The 23,931-nt window shown below is 41.6% G+C and overlaps 2 protein-coding genes across 5 annotated transcripts in view; both read right to left on the reverse strand.

Moving 5' to 3' along the window:
• rspo2 (R-spondin 2) overlaps nt 1–566 on the reverse strand; it is a 59,336-nt gene extending 58,770 nt beyond the window's left edge. The window contains exon 1 of one of the 4 annotated variants that reach the window (XM_026185332.2): nt 341–566. The gene's annotated coding sequence lies outside the window, so the exon portion shown is untranslated. Of the gene's footprint in view, nt 1–50; nt 191–340 lie in introns of those variants that run through there. The other 3 variants (XM_026185330.2, XM_026185331.2, XM_080307850.1) reach the window with 3 other exon arrangements.
• Nucleotides 567–6,708: 6,142 nt separating this feature from the next.
• Nucleotides 6,709–23,931, reverse strand: part of eif3ea (eukaryotic translation initiation factor 3, subunit E, a) — a 28,671-nt gene continuing 11,448 nt past the window's right edge. The window contains exons 7-13 of the mRNA XM_026184134.2: nt 23,754–23,878; nt 19,429–19,555; nt 18,739–18,840; nt 14,840–14,949; nt 8,598–8,700; nt 7,995–8,129; nt 6,709–6,868 (exon numbers count right to left, since the gene is read on the reverse strand). Coding sequence (XP_026039919.1) covers nt 6,833–6,868; nt 7,995–8,129; nt 8,598–8,700; nt 14,840–14,949; nt 18,739–18,840; nt 19,429–19,555; nt 23,754–23,878 — 738 coding nt within the window. The 3' untranslated portion in view covers nt 6,709–6,832. The remainder of the gene's footprint in view (nt 6,869–7,994; nt 8,130–8,597; nt 8,701–14,839; nt 14,950–18,738; nt 18,841–19,428; nt 19,556–23,753; nt 23,879–23,931) is intronic.

Raw genomic sequence — 23,931 nt, forward strand, 5'->3', positions numbered from 1 at the left:
AATAATAATAAATAATAATAACGCTCCGTGAGTAACGTGATGTTGTGTACCTTTCACAAGATTAAGTGCAATTCCGCTCCGGTTCCACTTTCAGCTTCCCACCTCTGAGTGCAAGTGCGAATGGGGAACGTGCAGCATCCCTCTCTGTGTGTGTGTGTGTGTGTGTGTGTGAGTGAGAGAGAGAAACTTGTGTCTCCAGAAGAGAACAGAGGTCCGAGGAGGAGGAAAAAGGTGGTAGCGGTAAAGAAGGGGAGGTGGTGGAGGAGAAAGAGGAGGAGGGGGTCCTTTCCTCCTCTCTGTAAAGAAAGGGGAAAAATTGGGGTGCTTAGATTCCGTTTACCTGCGTTTCCTCTCTCAGGCTCGTCCACTTGGCTTCCAGCAGAAACACATGTGTTGCTTGTTTGAGAGCGTAAAACGAGAGCCGGTGAAGTGAGTCTGCGTTTTGCGCGCTGCTCAGACTGAGCGGTGACTTGGAACTCCCGATCGGTCCTGATGCTCGCTGCTGCCTTTTGCCAGATATAAGCGCCGTGTCGCTGTCACGTGTGGAGACTCTTCGCGTTGTGTGTTGCTCCTTATTTCAGATGTTCGAGATGACATTTCTTGTATTCCCCCCACCCTCCCTCCTCTCCCCTCCTTCCCCTAGCCCCCTAGCGCAAACTCGGCCACACTGGCCGATCCGAGGCTGCCTCTGGGTCCTAGTGAGCATTAAGAAAAAAGCTGGATCGTCATTCAAGAAGAAAAGAAAAAAGTTGATGTATTCGTTTCTGGATAATGGGATTGCAGTCCGTATACAATGGACTTTTTTTCTGCCAAACGACAAGATTATTTAGGACCCAAATCATCATCCAAACACGCCCCTTTGCCCTTCGGCAGAAGTTTCAAATCAAAGTTTTTGACTCCTCTCAACTGGAGATGTAATTGTTGCACAGCCAGTCTATCTCGGTTGAGCTTTATTCCACTGACGATGGCCCTATTTAATAATTAGAGGTTCACCCCACGAAAAAGAAAAATTATCTGCATAATTTATGGTAATAGCATGGGTAAAGTCAACCATACGGTCACGCCTATTTTACTCCAACCCCCACCCCCTCTCTGAAATTAATGCTAATCGTCGGAGAGGCTGTAATTGTGGAACTTGGATCAATCATTCAATCGTTTCTGGGAGTTTTTCCGCTTTTCCCCTCATGCCGGGCCTTCCAGGGTGACCCACGTGACCCCAAAGAAAGGACATATCCAAGTCGGTGAGCCTTCTCCTTCAGTCAGGAGCGTCTCACCTCGTGGGGAAAAGCTGGAGCTCGTCCACTACCCCCCCTCCCCCGACATTCAGACTGCCGGCTGACCTGCAGATGAGTGATTACAAAGGGCAATGAACGTATTAAAGTTGGTGACGGAGGGCTTCAGGTAAAACAGCCACACACATAAACGTGGCCGTGTGCAGAATACCATTTTCTCCTGATGTTTTCTGACCCAGTGGAATCCAAGTTGTAAATGCTCTACCCCCTTCAGCCACTAGGTGTGGCACTTAATCTTTTATTTATTTCAGGAAATTATTTTCATGTGAGAGCAGCTCCGTTGTCCACGTCAGTGATCCTACAAGTGGGAGGTCAAGAAAAAGGAAAAAAACAACAAAACAGGGCAGATATATTTCTTACACTTCAACCAGCAGAGGAGCCAGGTAGTTTAAAAAAAAAAAAAGGAACACATTACTACTCAAAAACCCGGTGGTACAAGGCATGATTTGGTCACTAGAACCGAAAAAATGTGAGTGAGGGAAACCCTATGTTTAAAAAATAAATCCTGAAACTTATGGTGACCTTTGTCCTCACTTTGTTTATTTATTTATCCAGACATTGTGGTCAGGAGGCCTGTTAGCCACAGGCAGAGCTGCTGGTTTGGATTTGTCTCTAAAACAACATCTAAGAGTGCACGGTTAAGGTGAATGTGATAATTTAGGCCTCCGGCACTTTTATTTTCATGATGTGTCATGGAGAAGGGGGTCGGTAAACCAATCACTTTATTCTCTCCATCCCTCCCCTCCCGCTCCTTGCAGTGCACAGAAGTGGGGATGAGGGGGGGTGACGTCAGCATTTGGATGGTCTGGCTTAGAGCCCTCAGTGCCATAACAGCAATGAGGGGAGCTGCTGTTCACTCTGCTAATCAGAGATCCAGGCTAGATGGTCTCCATCGTGGGTTTTTTGTCACAGTTTATTTAGTTAGAAAAGGAAAAAAAAAAAAAAGCCACTCCACAGTGGTCATCTACAAATCGGAATATCCAAAATGTCCAGGGCAGGATGAGAGTGAGGCAAACTGAGAAAGTTCAATCTGTTTTTAGCAACTTTCCATGTTTGTGGCTCCAAATGGAAAGAGGGAAACTTCAATATCCCAAAATAATCCAACATGACATTCACAAACAGAGCTGAAACATTACAGTCCACTTGTGCAAACAGTTTTAGAATCACCATAAATCTAGAAAACAAAACCGTCTCCCCTCAGGGTTCACTTTAGGAGCTCTTCCATTAGATTTAACTGAAAACGTGAAATAATCTAAACAACTACAGTTCACCTGCTGGTGAAGATCGATGAAGTTTTGGAACAGCTGATAAACCTGACCTCTAAGGGAGACTGCGTTGAATAACATGATCCTATGTATGACAATGTGCCCACGTCTGATCAGACTTGTTTTGCATGTGTTTTATCTAGGGACGGATTGGTTTGTCATTAATCTTTTGTGTCCGTTTCTGTGGTGTTTCGAATTCCAGTTCCTTTTTTTAAATGAATAAACCCAAGCTCATTCAAAAACAATAATGAAGGGCTGAAATGCTTCAAAAGTGGGGTTTTTTCTGCAATGAAGACATTACATTTCCCTTTAATAAAATGGAAACAGACCAAAAATCCTTTTTTGAAAATCCCCCTGGCATCAGCTGTTGATTATCAACAGTCCTGTTAAAAATTAAGTGCATCCCTACTGTTTCCATAGGAAATGTGAGGGTTAGTAGCAGCCAGGTGCAACTAATCAGCTGCACCTAATTAACTGATCATCAGTTATAAAAGACGTTGTTGTGGCAGTTTGCCGGTCTGGTTTATTCTGTTGTGTTAATACAATGCCACAATCTTCACAGTAACGTCACCCAAAGGTGAGACTGTGCAGTGCTCATAGAAACATGTTAAATCTTACAATTCATGACACTACAATGGGAAAAAGACTGAACAAGTATGGCTTGTTTGCAAGGGTTGCAGGGAAAACCTCTTCTTTGTAAAAAGAACATGGCAGCATGACTTAGATTTTCAGATTTGCATGTGTTTGGAAAAAACTAAAAAAACTAAACAACCCCTCCAGCATATCAGCACATATACCTCATACCAACTGTCAAGCACAGTGGTGGAGGGGTGATGATTTGGGCTTGTTTTGCAGCCACAGGACCTGGACAGCCTGCAGTCATTGAATCAACGATACTAAATAGTGTCGTGAAGTAGACAATAATCCCGAGCACAGGAGAAAATCTACAACAGAACGACTGCAAGAGGGAAAAAAAAAAAAAAAATCAATGCAATGGTCCAGTCAAAGTCCAGATGTCAACCTCAACGAAATCCTGTGGGGTGAGCCTGTGGCTCTGTATAAACAAATACCCACCGACCTCAATGAACTAAAGCAACACTGGAAAGAAGAGTGGGCCAAAATTCCTCCACCATGATATGAGAGAGCGATAAAGTCAGACAAAAATAATTAGTTCAAGTTATTCCTGCTAAAGGTGGTTCATGAGATTTTGTTTGTCTGCACGTACACATACATTAATACACACACACACACACACACACACCTACCTATCTATATATACAGACATGCAGACCCTTTCCAAAAAATTAGAATATCATGGAAAAGTTTATTTCCATACTTCCATTCAAAACATTAAATTTTCATTGATTATAGATTCATGACCCACAACTTAAATGATTTCAAGTACGTAGTTTTTTTATTGGTACATAATTTGGGCTTCCAGCTCATAAAACCCACAAAAACAGGAATTCAAAAAATTAGAAGCAAATTTTACAGGGCATGAATGTTTTAACAGTGTCACACACAAACTCATCTACTAAACTAAAAGCACCTGCACAGGTTTTCCCAGGTGTCATTAAATTGCTTCAGTTTATTTCAATTGTCTCAGTTAGGTTCAATATAGTGAAGACTGCAGACTTGACAACTGGCCAGAAGAGCATCACTGATACCCTCCATAGGATGGGTAAGCTACAAAAGTTCATAGCTAAGGAGGCTGGCTGTTCACAGAGTGCTGTGTCTGAGCATATCAATGGAAAGTCTAGTGGAAAAGCAAAATGTGGCAGAAGATGCACCAGCAGAAGAGATGACAGTGGCCTTCGGCAGATTATCAAACAGAAGATTTAAGAATATGGCAGAGATCCAGCTTCAAAATCCACCACATTCAGATGCATCCAGGATATGGGCTATAACTGTCGGGTTCCTCGGGTCAAACCACTTCTGAGCCCGAGCCAACGTCGGAAGCGACTCAACTGGGCCAAGGAGGAGGACTGGACTGTTGGCCAGTGGTCCATGGTCCTCTTTTCCGATGAAAGTACAGTGTGCCTTTCATTTGGGAATCAAGGTCCAAGGGTTTGGAGGAAGACGGGTGAGGAACAGAACCCAAGCTGCTTGAGGTCCAGTGTGAAATATCCACAGTCAGTCATGATTTAGGGTGCAAAGTCCGGTGCAGGTGTTGGTAAACTCTTTTTTAAATCCAAGGTCACTGCAGCAGTCTACCAGGATGTTTTAGAAAACTTCACAATTCCTTCTGCTGAGGATTTGTACAGAGATGGAGATTTCATCTTCCAGCAGGACCTGGCCCCTGCCCGTACCAACCACAAGCTCCAAAACCTGGTTTGATGGCCATGCCATCACAGTCCTTCACTGGCCAGCCGGACCGAAACCCCATTGAGAATCTATGGGATATTATCAGGAGGAAAATGAAGTCCACCAGACCCAAAAACCTTTAGAGCTGACAGCAAGCATCAAGGAAATCTGGGCTTCCACGACTCCCAGGCAATGCCACGCCGCATCGAGGTAGTGATTAAGGCAAAGGGATTCCCAACCAAGTATTGAAGATTGACATATCATTTTGAAAGTACGCCATTTTTAATTGACTTGATGTGATCCTTTTTTTTTTTTTTTTTTTTTAAATGCAAAAACTGAGAAGTAAATGCTAATGTCTTCATGGTATTCTAATCTTTTGAATTCCGGTTTTTGTGGGTTTTATGAGCTGGAAGCCCAAATTATGTACAGATAAACAACTAAGTACTTGAAGTCATTTAAGCTGTGGGCCGTGAATCTATAATCAATGAAAATTTAACGTTTTGAATGGAATTATGGAAATAAACTTTTCCATGATATTCTAATTTTTTGGAAAGGGTCTGTATATATACACACACATACATATAGTTCAGTAGTCTTCACTTTACATGTTGGTGAATCTAAATGTGGCTTTAATAGGCAGCTTTTTTTTTTATTTATTTACCTTTTCATTTATTCTGTTTGTAACTGTGATAATCATTTCCAACCAAAGAAGATAAATCTACATTTTAGCAGATGTGTTTGTGTCTAAAACTTGAAGTATTTTTTAAATTCTGCTAGTTTTTTTTTGTGTTTGTCTTGATGAGAACCATTTCAAAAGAAACAATTCAATCATAGTTAAATTCTGATATCACACCTTTTCCAGCAAAGCCCAGAAGGGATCTCAGTTAAAAATAGAACCGATTGTGAAACCCTGCTCCGATACCTATGTTTACAAAGCACGCTGAATAAATAAAATGGGACATGCTGTGTACTTTGAACAAACCCACTTAAAAAAAAAAAAGAACAAAAAAAGAAAAAACAGGTTTTCATATTTCACCTCTAAATGTACACAGTGCACTTGTGTTTGTCAACCGAGCTGGTCTGTGACGCATTATGAAAGAAAATAAAAAGAGGGAAAGCGCCTATTATCGGTCTGTCCTGCTGCTTCTTGGACAGGACAGTGTCACTCAAAAGGAGCACGTTTACGGGTGAAGCACACATACGGGTGATCAAACACTCGCTGCACTTTCTGGAAAGTGCAGGTGTATTTTTTTTTCTTTTTAAACATAGAATTCCTTGTTTAGCAGTTCAGTTGCATGTAGGAAGAAAATTAAAGGCACATGAAGGATCGACACCCTGTTTGTGAGCAATAAAGAGGGAGTTAGGGAGAGTCAAAGGACTTGAGTTATGAGAAGGTCGAAAGCAGAGAAAAGTGGGGGTGGGGTGGGACATTAAAAAGATTGTGTCCGTCTGGCTAATGGTTCTTTATGGCTCCCTCATGTCCTCAGATGGACAGGATGACTGGCACACAGTATGACCACTGGTAACTGCACATCACCTCCATTGCCCCCCCCCTCTTTCCTTCAGCTGACATCCCACTCAGGGAGGCTGCCTGCCACAGTGAAGTGAACCACTAAAAACACCATAAAACCAACAGACTAAACAGCCATTCATCATTACACACGCACTAGTCTTAACTGTCCCACTCGGTGACTCAATGCGAACATTAAAACTTCATCAAGTATTACCGGAGCAAAAAAAAAAAAAAAAAAACAAGGAAAGAGAGAGAGAAAAAAAACAAAGTTCTGACCACTCAAACCTCAAGTGCAGAATGTAATGTCCAGAAATAAGACAATCATGGGTGAAAATGGTTTTGTTGGTCACTTTTATTGAATTGGTGATGACTTGAACCAAGTGCAAAACAGTAATCTGCTCTTTGAGGGACAAGTGTGGGGGGAAAAAGATGCAACACCACAGGGCACGGGTGATCCATCAAAATCCGCTTTCCTGACCTGCCCAGCTCGGTGTCTGCAAGAGAAGCGTGAAGAAAACATCACATTTAGACCATTTGCACATCACTGTGAGCGATCAAAACAAATCTTTCTTGTTGACTGTGGGAAATGTAAAAAAAGTAACATACATGTGCAAGCAGTTATATGATGACGTTTTCCCCTTGTCGGGTGTGTGTAATGTGTGTGTTCTGTTGGTGAGTGCTGGGTGGCTGTGAGAGCTGACAGGGACCCTAAACAGCTGGCCCACATGGTAGGGCTGTAAATGTTCCCTATATGCAAGTAATTTGTAGCCTTAAGGACAGCAGGATGCAATCGTGCTCTGTGAGTTGTTTGCAACCTCTCTTTTTTGGTCTAATTACAAAAACTCCTTAATTGGGAGGGGGGGGGGGGGGGGGGGGGTGCTTTTTTTATAGGATAACTTTAGGGTTGCACTCCCGCTGCAGACATTCAAACAATAGGGAGGAGGCTAATTGAGCACATCAAAAAGATACTCAAGAGGCGCACGGTTATCATGAATGCTGTAACTGCCTGGTCTCGGTCGTGTCGGGCTGCCCGTCAATCCGCTCTGACAGATGTCAACTTTTCAGGGAGTTCGGAGCATCATTTTAGCATTGCGCGTAGTTGCAATGTTTGAACTGCCTACATAGCGCCATAACGTGCAAGGTCAACATCAAAAACAGACTTAAAGGGGATGACTGGACCCCGAGCCAGACATCTGTAACAGGTCCTAAGTGCAGAAAACTCCAGACTTTGACTAATGTTCACCAAGGCCAGAGTGAGGGTCCACCTTATTTACGCTGCTGAGCTGAGTCACTGAGCTCGGGCCTCGTTTTATGGTTGTTTGGAATCTACCTTGTCATTAGGCCTTTGAAGAGCAATGGAGGGATGAAAGCATTAGCTCTGTTAAACTTGCTCTTACTGGCTTTATTCCGTGTAAAGAGAGCTTTTGTTGACGGTTGTTCATCAACATTCTTGAGCCTTGTTCTTCTGAGCTGATCATTTGAGGTGCTTTGAACTACCCTGAGTGCACGCTGACCTTCAGTCTGATCAGTTAAGTGAGTTTTGCTTCCCCTACAGCGACGAGCAGGGAGTGGAGATTTGTGTGAATTTTTATTTTAATGTACACTTTGTGCATTACTCACCTCGTTTCTGCTGCTCTGGGCCTGCTTTTTCTCAATGTTCATGGCCAGCATTTGGCTGCGGAACGAGAGGCTCTTAGTCTTCTCAATCACCTGCTGGTAAGGCGATATGGCGTTGTTCCCCATGACCACATGGCCCTAGAAGAATGGATAATAGCCTCACAATAATGCCAATAACTTTTAGTCTCACAGGCATGCTATTGTACAATGACCAACCAGAAGTATCACATAGGTCCTATTCGTTTCTACTGTAGGCACATCTAGATAATTCTATGTCATTCTGGTAGACTAAGCTATGATTTACTGATTACAGAGAACTGTTGCGATGGGTATGCCATAACATGTAGGATCAACATAGAGCCTCATAAGAGGATATGTAACAAGGCTCAGATACTGCGGTTACAATGTCCTTATAGCTACCCTTCCATTTTAAAAAAAATAATAAAATTTTAAAAATGAGGATAGCGTTGGGCTCCTTTTCCCTCCTGAGGTTACACAGAAGTGGTTCTGAAACAGCCCCCAATTTGCTGAGATTTGTTTTAAAGGATTTGATTCATTACTTAAGCACAGAGCTGACTGATTGAGGAAGAAGACAGAGGGTCTCACCAGTTTGGAGTCTATCTTGGCATCCAGCCTGGCGTTGCGGATGAGGTTGACGATCCATCTCTCGGCTTCCTCGGGAGTCATGTTCAGTTTGTCTGCCAGCATGCTGTTGAGGAAAAGGAGACAGTGAGCTCTAACCTGGTTCGGTTGAAATAATTCAAAGTAACATTGATATTAAATGTTCTAGAGACATTAAAGAGTTCCCAGAGGATGTGTCTTTGGTCAGCAATCAAGTTAGAATTTTAATTTGACCAATACTTTTAGCCAATGACAGGATATCGGCAAAAATCAGCTGTTCTTGTACATTAGTGTACGTGTGTGGAATAGCACGTTCAATACCAATGTATGTAGATCGAACTGTCACGACTTCTGCATGAGTCTCAATTGTTGTAGCTTGAAGCACTATACTGAGCCACCAACAGTCTAGCAAAGTCTAAAAAACAGCTGATAAAATCTCACACTTTAAGAGGGATTTTAATATAAAGTCACGTGAAAAAGAACATTTTCACAGAATTCCAAGCAGACTTATATAGCAGTAAGTACACATTTACTGCTTCCATAGGAATTAAGAGGGTGCCAGGTGCTTCCAATCAAATACACTTGATTCAGCAAGTGTGAGCACCTCTATAAAAACAGAAGAAGAACACACGAGACTTCTGGAACAACATGCTTTGGACAGACGAGATCAAAGTGGAGATGTTCGTCCACACAGCTTGCACAGTGGCACCTTTAGCAAAAACCAAACACAGCATATCAGCACCAAGACCTCATGCCAACTGTCAAGCACAGTTGTGGAGCAGTGATGATTTGGGCTGATTTTCGGAGTCATGGGACTCATGGAGTTGAACATCAACAGTACAAAAGTATTGTAGAGTCAAATGTGAGGCCATCTGTCCAACAGCTAAAGCTTGGTCTGTATGGGGCCATGCAGCAAAAGAACGATTTCCTGCACTGCAGCAAATCTACAACAGAATGGCTGAAAAAGAAAAGAATCAAGGCGCTGCAATCGCCGAGTCAAAGTCCAGATCTCAACCTGATTGAAATGAGAGGACTTTAAGAGAGATGTGCATAAATGATTCCCCACAAAACTCAATGAAATGACGCAACGCTGTATAGAAGAGCAGGCCAAGACTACTATGCCAGAGACACAGACAATTTCATACAGAAAAGTGTTACTTCAAGTTACTTACACTAGGTGGTGAGTCTAATCTACTAAATCATGGAGCTATACTTAATTTTTGAAAACTGCCATTTTCAAATAAAATAAATAAAATACCCCAACTGAATTTTACTGTTAATTCTCAGGTAACATTTAGCTTCTGGAAACCCTGACTTCAATTAAATGTAGCTGCTGTGTGTGCTGATTCATGCATGAAATATGTTCTAGCACCCAGTAAATCGTATTTAATGCTACTCTATGTTATGACCGATGTTGCACATTAGGTCCCAAATGACTGGTTATTATTTCCATTTGACAAAGTTTATAAATGGCCAACACATTGCACTTCAGGCAAAAAATATATATAACACACCCAAACACTTCTAATGGTCCCCTGCTAATGGGAGCTTGATTTACAGACTTGTATGAACAACTCAATTTGAAGAATGGGTACTACCCCATGTTGTGAACCTCTGTAATTATTTAACTCTTTCTCTTTTTTGTCCAGGAAACACTCTTTGTCCAGGAAACACTCTTTGTCCACCTGGCTGCTAAAGCTCATCAGACAACTCCAAACAGCAAATGTCCCCTGAAGTAAAAGCCAGGTAGGAGACCGGGCTGCTCTTTGATAGAGCTGGATGTAGATGTGTCACAGTATAAGGAGGGGGTTATGAGGGTGGCTGGCATTCTTTGATCCAAAGCTTTCCCCATTGCAGCTGGCTTCCCTTGTGGCTTTCAAAATAACTAGACCCCCTCGATACCCCCTTCCCCCTACATTTCCTGCCTCTTTCCTCTTGTCTGACCCTCACCACCCTCCACGCCTACCACATTTCATATCAGGGCCCCAATAAATATTCCCGGCCGCTTTGAGCACTACTCAGAATGACTACAGCAACTCTCATCTCAAAACCATGAAACCAGCCCCTCCCTTGAGAAGCACAAATCCTGCTGGCACAAATGCGTGAAATCGGTATTCCTGCAAAAAAAAACAAAACAAAAAAAAGCAATAGCACAGGTTAAAAAGGCCTGTATTAAACAACTGACTTTGTTAATGATCGCTTCCTGGTCAATTAACCCCATTTCGCGAGACCCCTTCAATATAAGTAAGAATCTGCCCAGACAACACCACTTTTCACTCCATGCCTCAGCAAACAAATTCAACCACTAGTACAGATTTCAACTGTCTCTCAGAGGCTTATTTAAGACATTCTTTTAGTGGGAAGTAATCTTATTTTGGATTTGTGATATGTCTGTCTTACCTCAAGGCTTAAAAACTTTAAAAAAAAGACTACCACTTTCTAACCCATGAATGTTGGTCAAATGGTGGCAAAACCACATAAAGAAGGGAAGTGAAATGATGTCAGTGTCTGGATGAGGCATTAAAAGCATAAACAACAAATAAAAGGCATTACCTCAGCATAATGAGAAAAATAGGGTTTGGTCTCCAAGTGACAGTGCACATCTCTCAACACTTACACCACAAGTGAAGTGATTGAGAAGGTGGATAACAGGACAGAAAAAAAGGCAGTTGCGAGGAGTTCCCAGCAGCCCAGAGGAGGGGAAAGGATATGAGGAGACTGATGAAGCTGTCACTCATAACAACAAACCTTGTAACATTAGCTCTGCCGGACAGCTGATTACACTTCAGCTCATCAAACCTGTGGAAAATGATCCATGACAGCAACATTGCTCTGATGGATCATTGTCTGAAACGTCACAAGTTTGTGTGTAGGCTGTCTAAAGACCCAAGTTTAGGTTTGATGGTTAACACATGTCGGTGATCGCACTGACACCATTTCACATCAGCAAGTGTTAATTTAAAGTAAATGATGCGCTGATGAGTAGCTGCAGCTCACACTGTCAACTCGGAAATTCAGGATTTCGATTTCATGCTCTGTGAGGCAATGTGTTGCAGGATCTTGAAGACAGTCCTTAATAACTCTGTATGTGGGATCATTAACGTGGTACAGGATGACTTATTCAGTAACATCAGGCAGGCAGACTGGAATATAAGGGGTACAACTGTAGGCATCAAAAGCACCTAAAACCTTTGAAGGGTACTATACATCGCACTCTATCAAGCTGACTGATATTAGTAACAATTCTTCAACTATTTATTTAACAATTAATCTAACGCAAATTCAAAAGTAAATTTGAAACTGGTTCTAATTTCACTCCAGTGAAGGTGATTGCTGCGCAGGAATAATGTGGGTGTTTTGTTTGACAATTCAGGAAAGTCGGGACGCATGTCAGTCAGGTCCAGGTCAGATATGGTGATCAAAACAAACATGATCTGGTTTCCTCGCTGGGGACTTGAGCTAATCCTTAACCCTTCTCGCTGTTGTCTTTGCAGTATAACACAGGAACACAAAGTGCCCCAAAAGGCCCAAGGCCTTGGCCTGTACGAGTCAAAGCCCTCTAATCTAATTTATAAAATAAAGTCTGGCAATGTTTTGCTCCCAGGAAGCACATTTGTATATCAGAGCAGGGTAACTTTATCTTATGTTCTAGTGACAGTGTTCTTCAACAGCTAGCCTTACTTATATCTCAGAGAGAAGGAAGATCAGAGGGAAGGGGAAAAAAGACAGAAAAGGACAGATGTGGGAGCATGCAGTGCGCAGGTCAGAGTTAACAACCCACACTATTGACATCTTTTGGCCTTAAAGCTGAACAGGCAGCTTCCACGCCTGGTTTTATTTTACACAACCATGATCCTGTTCCTTTGGGGAGAAGGATCACTTTCATTTCGACCCCTTACTCGCTCTGGCTCCTGAGCTTTCGACTTCAGGCTAGGGGACTCCTGTGAGTCTCAATACCAAGCTCACACTTGAACAGAGAGGTCAGGCATTGGGGTCTAATTCAGTTAAGGGAGAGAGGAGGATTTTGGGGGGGGGTTCTTCTCCAAAGTAGACCCCTTCTTAACATGGCTGGCCTAAAATGAATGCATTGTTAAACACTAACATATGATAGTGTTTAGGAGAGTCCAAGCCATTTGGAGCAACCTCGTTTTCGGCTTGGGGTAAAATTGATTTTTCGGAGAAACCGAAATGATTGTGTGGTCTTTTTAATGACTCACTTGTGAGGTGGAAAGCTCTTCAGTGTTACTTCCAAATACACACGACACCCCTTCCAAATACCAGTGAACTGTTGTGTACAACACAATCCAGTCATGAGTGGGGGTGGGGGGTGGGTGGGGGGGACAAAACTTCCCCAAATGACCACGTCTCAAGCATTTACTCATAATGTCAAAGGACAAGTGTGCATTTGAGGTCACAGCAGGGTCTGAAACATTTATGGAAGGACTAAGGAAATAAAGCCTGTAAATCAAACAAGGAACGCAAAGCTAAATTGGAAACACGCACGCACACGCACGCACTCTTGAGACACTGAAAAGTCTAGACAAAAAGACGTGTGTGTGTGTGTGTGTGTGTGTGTGTGTGTGTGTGTGGGGGGGGGGGGGGGGGGGGGGCGGTGGGGTGGGGGTTGCAAGTGTGGGCTAAATCACATTTTCTACTACTTTTGTATCTCAAGCTGTGGGCAAAAGGCAAGCTAAATATCTGTGAAACCATCATGGCCAGCAGCTATAAAAATGTCCTCATTAAAAACAGCCATCAAATTCATTTGAGTCCACGCTTGGGTGCAGAGGGCTTCTGGGTAGAGGACTAATGACTTGGAATTTAGTTGTCTGTCAAAAACAGACATGTTCTGTCCATCGTCACAACACCACCAAAAATAAACACGGAAATCCCTAAAACGACCCTTGGTTTGTGTTCCTGCTTCAGAAACCTCAACAAACAAGAGAGTTGAGGACACACAAAAAGGTGAAAAGTAGAAAAATCACTGTTCAACTTCCTCTTTCAATGTTACCACTAACCTTTTGTGGTCCTTAACAAGTAAATGGATCCAATTGCACTAAGTCTGCCAAAAAGAACCAGGACTCCTAATCAATTCCAGACAATCTGCAATTGGAGATTTCGACAGGGCCTGATCATGTTCCATAGTTCAACCTTGACTACAGACTTCCACAGCTCTATGTAGCAGTCAATGCAATCATTTTCGTGTCAGAAGAAGTAATTCATTCCCTCTTTCCACTGAGCATCACGTGTTTGTGAACCATACTTGGAAATGCAGCCTTTCCTTCAAATCTTTAGCAGTCACAATAGGCCTGAGGGACGGCATACTGCTGTGTGAAAGCAGTGGAAAATGTGTACTGTAAATTAGTCTGGAACAGTATGAACAACAGAATAACATATGCACTTCCTAACGTCAGAGATAACACTTACAAAGACAAGCGGGATTTCTCTTTATCTTTATAACTCTCTCAAATTGATGCCAAATCCTATAATTTTTCTTAATTACAAACAATTACTATAATCTTTTTTCTTTCTCGCCGCTAATGCTCACTATAATTAGCATTTACTAAATTTCTTGGTTTCGGGGATGGATCCAAGGTCAATTTTATTTTAATGTAACTAAATTGAATTTCAAGCTAACAGTCAAATTAAGACCTACAGAACCCCCTGACCTCCATTTACCCAGCCGAAGAGAGCTGAAATGTTTATGTGTACTGGAGCAGCTGGGAACATCTAAAGCAATCCAAACCCTGACCTCTTACTGGAAGACAACTTGTAGTGAACTGGCCTTGACAGGTGGTCTTAAAAGTTTAGTAAGCACAGCAACCTGTAGAGACCTGGAAGCAGTTAACCCCCATAATACTTATCCCCAAGATGTGTGGGGTTAGCATGGCTGTGCACGGAGAGGCCAATAAACACTCATTTCAGGAAAATTCCTTTAATCGCAAAGCAGCTGTTCTTACTTCCTGCATCTTGAAGTGTAGCGATATTAAACAGTATTTCCTGTTAATCATTAATGATGTCAGTCAGTTTTCCTGTCAAACATATTCTACGTAGCAGCACACAGGCATTCACAGCTTTCAAACCGGCCAGAAGTGGTTTTTGGTTACACATCCTCTTTGCAACTGACTTCATGTAGCAACTGCCAGCAACTTCCAGGAATTACTTGCCAACTAGTTGGGGAATACACATCCAATACAACAGACAACTATTGAGCAATGTGTGTTACTAACCTGATGCTAATGCACTGGTGAATTCTGCAGAAGGTCTCAAAGATGAAGAGCCGTGCGTTCTCGATGAAGTCCTCCAGGCAAGCAACCAGGAAGAAGTCATTCACAAGAACCTAAGAGACGGAAAGAAGTTCATGTTAGAGCACTGTACAACAGGTATGAAAGCAATGCTTATTTCTATCAATCTAGGACACTGGCCTAAAATACACACAACTCTGAGTTTGGACCAGACAGAGTGGAAAGTCATGAGTGCTTTGTCTGCCTCTTTTAGTAATAAGGGGGAAAAGAATTCAGTTCACTAAGTAATACACTTCAAAAACAACCACAAATCTTCAGATTCTACAACCACCACATTACACCATTCAGTAAGAACAGATGCAGCCACAGAGATGACCACCCTGTCAGCGACTTATCACCGGTCATCTAGGCTGTTGGTTCAGTGTCAACTCTCTCTCTCTCTCTCCTCTCTGTAGGATTGTCAAATTTCACAGCTACTGTCATCCAGCATCTGCAACACCACAAGCTAAATTCCATTCACAAATGACACTGATTTTTTTCAAAAATATGTACTGGGGGAAATAAAAAAAAAAAAAAAAAAAAATCACCTGTGGCCGGTTACAATAACAAATGCAGCCTCATTTTGACTCTTTCTTACTGCTGCATATGGCCTATTCATCCATTTATCTACTATAAATGTTCATGTTCCAACTACGGTCCCAGAGGTACTACTGTATGAAATGCTCCCATTTCCCAGTGCTTACTGCATTCCAATGCACCAGTGAGAGCTATTTCACATCACAGACCTCTATCTTCAAAAGTTCTGTAAGGATTACCAGCTCTTTGTTTTCTTAAGCCTAGAAAGCTGCTATCTGCACAAAGTTCTGCTTGAATAAATCCCAACTACATGGCGCTATCAGGCAACACACGTTTTCAGCTATGACAATGCTTATCTAAGGCTGATAAACTTTGAACAGCTAAGTGCCCTAATTATTGTCATCTGGGATTCAGACCACAAAGCTTAAACAAATTCTGGAAGGGGCCCGAAGAGCCCATTTATGTGCAATCTGAGGGCCGGACTATAGGTAGCCCTATACTTTTCATTCTTTTGCCATGCAAGCATCTAACATCTGACAGCGATTCCAGATTTGGGTGGAGTGGGAAAGAAACAAATAACAACTTGTACAGCCTAACCAAGCTAAACTCCCTATTTGAAAGCACTTGGCTCATACTTTTGTACCGGCTGCAGTGAACTGAAGTTGGGAGAGCTGAAAACGATACGCATGTCGTGCTATTGTGGCAATCAGCAAATAAATGGGTGCCACTGTTCTCAGCGGATCAAATGTGAGGCACTACAAATGTTCATCAAGACAAAAACCAATTGCAGTGTGTAGTGGTTTACTTCAATCACTCCATGGTCTGTGAGATCCTTTAACCAATGAAACTATTCTCTTGCGTGTGACTTTTCTTTCCCCGCACAAATGTCTCACCGACTTCAAACAAGACCATTTTGGGAACAAACACATGTTTGCATAGCATCACAGTAATGCATTAGAGGTGCTGTTAAACACTTTGGAACCACCCAACTCGTTGTGAATTGGACAAGGTTAATAGAAGCCTTTTGTGCCAACTGGACATGCTCTGATAAGACTGACAGGTAAGCTAGTGTTAAAAGCACCTGGAATAACTTGGGCTCTGAGAGGAAATTGGGAGTGAGCATCTGTTTCAAGCACAGTCGAGTATGTAAACAAAACCCCACGAGGTGAGGTCAGGACCTACCCAGAGAGCTCCTAAAAAGAGCGTGCAAGTGTTTAACAAGGACGGCGGTGTCATATCTTAGTCAGTGTAGACCTTACAGAAAAATATTTTTTTTCCCCACGTTGGATGTGTTCTTTTTTTTAAAGTACATAATCACATAAAAACAAATTTGGCTAATTAATTTCGTTTTAAATTTCTCTAAGTAGCGATATGGTGAGGCAGATGACTCCATATTAGAGAAAAGAGAATAAATCTAAATGAAACAGAACCTTAAGTATACCACTGACATGAGTTATAAACATTTTCTCCTAAGAAAGAGCCATTTGATCAGGCCACATGTTTTTCATTTATCTGCAAGAGGCAAAAGATGAAACGGGGGCCAAATAGCCCTAAGTTTAGTCTTTCAATCCTCTGCACCTCCAAATTAGCACGTCATCTGGGAAAGCCAAATTGCAGTGTGTATGCAGAGAATGAACTAAGAGATTAAGTTCTACTAAATAAACACACAATATGTACATAGCAAAACAATCAGGACACCTGCTCCGTCTTTAAATTTGATTACTTACCACAGAATGTGTCCAGAATATCCTTTAGAGTATCCATGTATCTTATATACAAAGGTCACTAATGCAACAATCTTTGATAAACTGTGGCAACTGTCTAGTTTCAATGTACCTATTATTTTGTCTGTCACACACAAACCTGACAGAATTCAAATGTAAAAATTGCGCAAAATCTTGAATTAACCTTAAGAAAAAGAACACTGCTGGCAATATTTGAGATCAGAAGATACAAATTAAGCCAAATAACTCAATTATGCACCACAGTGCCCAAAATTAAATTAAATTGACCTTAAAGTGAAAAATGAGTCAGAAGAGCCATTATTTCTTATTCACCCAGTCTAATAACGCTTTCAAACAAAAACCTGTGGCATTTTTAAATCTCTAGTGGTAGAGTGGGGCCGTTTTTTAAGAGTGGGCTCCTGTTCTGCTCGTCTCACACTAAGCAGCAACCTCCAGAGCTAAAAAATGTAAACAATGCGAAAGTGCCCGAAAGAGAATTTCATGTTAAAACGATCAATTTTAAAGCGTTAGAACGCATGTTTACAATCTGGTGCTGGCCTCTATAGATGGTTTCCCCCTGTAAAAAATAAAAACAAAACAGAAAACAAAAAACAGGGGTGATTTTTTTTCTTTTTTACTTTTTTGTTACTCCACCAGCCCAGACATTGGTGTGACCTCTTTGCATGACACGTGTCCCAGCAAAGGCAGCTGTAGCCAGTCTTTTGTATATAGTCAGTAATATAAAAAGACTGGACCAAGTTGTGTGCGTTTCTACTGCAAATTATTGAAATTGAGTGTATGACATGAAGGAGAACATGGACTAAATTAGCACTATTCTCTAGAAAAGACCGAACACAGACCTTGAATAGGTTTTGGGAAAAAAGAGGGCAGAATGTTATTTTTATTTTGCATCATGTCTTTGCGGGTTTCTTCCGCAAAGTGAGCTGTAAATCTTATCTTGTTCAAGGACAAGTTCTCAAATCATCATGCTGTTCAGTGTGTTAAGCTTTGTAGTCAACACACAAAGAAGACTTTTACTGTAAGCTACTCATATTTCATATTAAGTTACATTTCATCATTGCAAACCGAAATTGAAACAAATGCTCTGAACAGTGGTGTTATGACAGATCTCCCTCTTAAACCGAGTGTCTGCACGCCTCTGCAGAGACTTGTGCTTATAAAGCTTTTATTGTTAACGACTAGGCTGATGGGTCAATTACAGGACATAGCATAATCTGACTGAAGCCTGAGTCATACAGTGTCCAAGGAGACCTCTACATATCAGACAGTGAGATACAAGGCCCAGCCTATCACTGCTCTGCCACACTGGACCCACGCAGAACTGTGGCGAAAAGAATCGCTGTGTGAACGTGCAGAAGGTCACACACAGATGACACGATTACTAACCATTAATACTATGATGCTCTGTGTGAAAGTTCAGGGGTCTGACCCACAAATCAGACGTCCTCAGAAGACCCCCATATTGTCACGCAGATGAACAAAAAACCAAAACAACATTTCTTCTCCATTTGGGAGCAAAATGATGAATTTACTGTTGGTGAGATGACTGAAGTGGGTACTCACCGATTCACATTCCCTGAGCTTCTTCTGAGCACTGTCAAAGTCAAAGTTCACGTACAGGCACTCCACAAACTCTGTAATCGGATCTTTGTAGGTGTAAGATTCCTGAGAACATAAAAATCACAGGTACAAACATATTTGTGTGTCTAAGTTAGAAAGTTAGGGCTCATCGACAGTAAGGTGCAAGTAGTTTATACAGTTTATTTAGAAATAAATACGACAAATATAGCAAACGTAAATCACTATCTGTATATGAAGTTCAAGCGTTTTACAATGTAGTCAGAACCACCACCTGCTGGACACAATTGCTAAATAAATGAAACCATGCTCTGAACTCTGAAGGGCTCTAAATTTCTTAACTCACATAAGGCTATAGAGCAGACAGTACTGAGGACATCTTTTATTCATTACCAACAGCCAATCAAAACAGTGCTTAGATCTCTGAACCAGCTACTGTCATTGGTAGATAAGGCATGGGCACACAACAGTTAATCAGTTTACTGCCATTCATCAGGAGTTCAAGGCTTCTCTTGCTTGACTCAAACTATAATATATTTTGTGCTTAAAGTGAAGTGTTAGCAATGCTATTGGGTTACATGATCAGTTACCCACCCTTCAAAGCCAGTATGGCCAATAAGTAATGACCTAATAACGGTGCACTCTGTGACAGATTTTTTTGTGTGTTTTTTTTACCTGTTGTATGACCTTCACCAAATCCTTCAGAACTTGCCGACGTTTACGGACATCCTTGTTTGTAATGACCGCTGTAGTTAGGTAACGCAAGATGTGGGGGCACATAGTCTGGATAGCATTGAGGTATCTGGAGTGAGGTAGGATGAAAGCAATCACTTTTAAGACCAACGTAAGCATAGATGTGATCTTTACAAGGACACATAATATAACATTTTGGGATTCTTATCAGGCTCCTGGCATTTTCAACAGAGAAAATCCTTTTCAGCTAAACAGATAAATGTCCTAACGGGACCTTCATTGGGTCGGCCTGGGTTCAAGTTTTAGCCATTTCTTTCATTAGCATCTTAGGGGGGGATTCTGGCAAGAAGATACAGATCAGTGAGCAGGGACCTGCCCAGTAGCTGAAACTCAATCCAAGAGGGACTGATGCTCCAAGCACAGGTCAACTTGCTAAGGGCTGAACACGAGAGAGACAACACTGTTTCAGGCTCATTATAATCCCACACCAACTGTGGAGATACTGTTTCTGTAAAAACATGCTGCACGCACAACAACTGGACGCAATATTAAAACCACCTGCCTAGTATTTGTGACATCAAAACAAATCCAAATTAGAGACATGGACATTTAACTACACTTCTTTCTGATAGCACTTTGTGGTATTGAGGGAGTCGGGGGGGGGGGGGGGGGCTAGCATCAGGTCCTTTAAGTAATTTGAGTTGCAATGTTGAAACTACGTGGACTTGTTTTTAACAACACAACCCACACATGTTCAAACAGATTGAGATCTGGGAAATTTGGATGCCAAGACAACATGGTCATATTCCCAAAACCATTGTTGAAAAATGTTTGTGGCAGAATGTAATATCCTGCTGGAAGAGGCCATTTCCACCAGTGAATGCCACTGCCATGAAGGGGTGAACATCTTCAGCAATGTTTAGGTAGGTGCTATGTGTCAAAGTAATCTTAACATGAGTTCCAGGACGCAAGGTTTCCCACCAAAACATTACTCCAAGCTAGGGCTGCTCGATTATGGCAAAAATGATAATCACGATTATTTTCACTGAAATTGAGATCACGATTATTTGACGATATTTATTTAACCCTTTAAGACCTACTATAGAACCAAGTCCACCAGAGCTTTTTTTTTTTTTTTTTTTTTACATGCTGTAGTGCCATTTGTGGGAGCATTTCAAGTTGCTATACATCAATACAACTGTTATAGCCCATATTTTAATAATATGTATGCATTAAGTCCATAGTAATTACATAAATTGCAAAAAAGTGCAATAAACTACAAAAAAAATTGAAAATCGCTTTTGTTTTGTTTACATATATTTCTACTTGGAGAAATTTAAGAGGCTTATCCCTCAAAACTTTAAATACAATAAAGTTGCAAAAAATAGTTTACAACAACAGGAAATTTATTTTGAGTGTCTTCATAGTTTTATTTTGGAGATACAGCAATTTTTATATACTGCAGGAAAAACAAAAAACAATCCTATGATGCAGATTTGCAAAGAAAACAGCATGTGCATCATTTCACTGTGGGAAGTGTTACGAACAGCTGATAGGAACGGCAAAGCGTGTTTCTGGAATATTATGTTTTTGTTCCTGCAAGCGCTTTTTATGCAATTTTTGCAAAGCTATATGTGGAACGAAACCGTGACCGAGGACAAGCTGATGGCATCAGATGTAAGTACAACTCCTCCGGTTTCATATGCAAAACAAATTATTGCGCTAGCTTACACGGTTCAGGTTCTACAGGGATTTAAAAATAGTTACGCAAAACGGAGCGTGCTGCTCTGACCGGCTTTAAAGGGTTAACAATGACTTTAAAAAAATAATATAAAATAGTGAGCAACACCACTGAAGTTTTTTTTTTTTTTTAAACTCTCTTTTCAACCAACTCTCCAAATAACTTCTGCTTAGCTTTCCGAGCTTCCCTGGGTCCTCTTAATCAGCGGTCTCCAACCTTTTTTGCGCCACGGACCGGTTTATGCCCGACAATATTTTCACGGACCGGCCTTTAAGGTGTCGCGGATAAATTAGGGAGGGGCTAATAATCGGCTCCGTCATTTTTAATGATCGTTGAAAGCCCAGATCGTAATCGTGATTAAAATTCGATTAATTGAGCAGCCCTACTCCAAGCATCACACTACTTCTGCCAGCTTGTCAGCTTTCCATAGTGCATTGTGCTGCTGTCACTGCCTCAGGTTAAGGACCAGCAAGCTCTTTGCTGTTCACATGGTGTAAAAGTAAATTGTGATTTACCTTCTTTCATTACTCCATGGCTGAGTTCTGATCTGCTTGCATGCTCTTTATAAATAGTTTTGACAGTGGACTGGAGTCATCGTGTACTCTGCCCAGTCTGTGGCTATCCAAGAAAATATGCACCAAGTTGCAATTCACTGTGTGTTCTGACAGTTTTGTAATACCCAGTATTAAAATGCCCTTATCATGACTTTAAGAGGGTTTGCAATCCTTTAGTGTGCAGTTTAATTTTTTTTGTAAACGGTTAGCAGACTTTTGAAAGCCACGGTCCTTAGCCAACTGAATTCACCTAATTGTTTAGCCCAGGTAGGTTCCTTCAGTTCTCCATAGCTAAGGCCAAAGGAGCACATGTTACTCAGAGGAGCGGTTCTAAACCAGGCTTAATTATCAAAATCAATTAAAGGGACAGGGGAACCTGTGGCATTTGTGAAGTTCAGTCTAAAAATGGCAGTGGGCTACCTTTAAAAAGCCACTGTTGGCCTGGTTTTAGGAGAGCTCCCTTTCTTGCTTTGTAGTTGCTTGACTCCCGTGAAGAAGAAGGAGAAAAAAAAAAAAAAACCCACAACGCTCCCTGCTGTGTTCCTGATTAACTTACACCTACTCATTCTCCTGGGGGCTCCAATAACAAGCAATCTTGCATGAATCACTGTACCATAGCCTTCTTGGTGCATTCACTCTAACCCACTTAGGAGACTTGTTTTTTTTTTGAGTTTTCAGGCAACAAGCATCACTGCACTGGTTTACTGAAGATGCTACTGAGGCATGCAGCCAAGAAATCAACTATGAGTTCAGGTTTCCTCTATTTAAGGAGTCTGTGTGAGAACACAGGAACAGGTCCCGTTTTACAGCTTGTAGGAAAAAGAAAGTCATGTCAAACATCCCAAGGAGGGATTTCAACAATCAAGTAACACAGGGTGTACTACTGCAGTAGTGTTTGACCATTTTGCACCAGTCTTATACTTTGTTACTGGATATTATTTCCCCTGAGGTCTGCGCACTCTGTCAATAGTACACAAACAAGGCTTTGGACCAACATTTGCTGACTGCAGGGGTAAGGGAGGTCAAATGTGGAGCTGAAGGCCAACCACTGGTCACCAACTTCAGCCAAAGGAAGTACTGGTCAAGAGATGGGAAACAAGAGCCAAGCCAAGCCTCAGCGGGGAAAACATGAGGTTTCAAGACTGTGAAACTGCAAAGCACACAAATCTACCTCAGTTTGTCCAAACAGATGGCTGGGTGAGCTTTTCATGAGTAATTATTGGGCAGGCCTCCTTAATCATCCACAATAAAATTAAAAACTGAGTAAAATTCAGGGAACCAGACATTTGAGTGTGCTGTGTTGTGGTCGCCTGTCATACTGTCTGTGGAGCCCAATCATCTGTACAATTATACAAGCCTGCAATCAGAACAGGGGAGGGAGCTAAGACATCAAAATAGGTGGTGTGCAAATTTTAACACAGTGTATAAAGTTTCCGATCTGCGATACATATGGCCTGGTTCTCGACTTGGAGAGTAAACAGACCACACGAAAACACACTTCAGAAACCACTTTGAAAAAACCAGCAGTGTTTCATGAGGAAGCCCACCACCAAAAAAAACGTGTCATGACAGAAAACAGTTTCCCTCTAAATCAAGTTCAGCGTGTAAAATGTTTTATGAAGCATTTTGATATATACAAGTCAGATAACACGTTAGAGGGTCAAAATATAACACTGTAACCACAGCATATCATTTTTTTTTAGTCATGGCCATTCTCAAAATGCAAAAAAAAAAAAAAAAAAAACAATTTCGAGACATTATCTCATTTTCATTTGCATTTGTAATGCTAAACCACAAAATGCCATTCTGAGTGTAGTTTAAACAGCCAACAGGGCCGAGTCTCAACCACACTGCAAAACTGTGCCTTTCTTCTTTTAGACATTGTTCAGGGGAAATGTATCTGATCTTTTCAACTACTTCCTGGGATTGTTTCAACAGTTTTCAAATTCCTCTCTAAAAGAATGATTGAAGTCAAAAGACTGAAAAAAAAATATAATAAAAATGGTACTTACTGTGGCTGATACAGAAAGAGCTCAATGATATTGTCCCTGCCCTTGGGGTGGTTGAAGAAGACAAACAAAGACCAGTGAATGAGCCACGTCCTTTGCTGAAGAGACTGGAGAGGGGAGCTGACGGTCTGGACACAGCCAAGGCCAAGGCAGAAACCCAGTCGAGCATGAAGACAGACAC

This window comes from Astatotilapia calliptera, chromosome 11, assembly GCF_964374335.1.
Source record: "Astatotilapia calliptera chromosome 11, fAstCal68.1, whole genome shotgun sequence".
Classification (NCBI taxonomy): Eukaryota; Metazoa; Chordata; class Actinopteri; order Cichliformes; family Cichlidae; genus Astatotilapia; species Astatotilapia calliptera.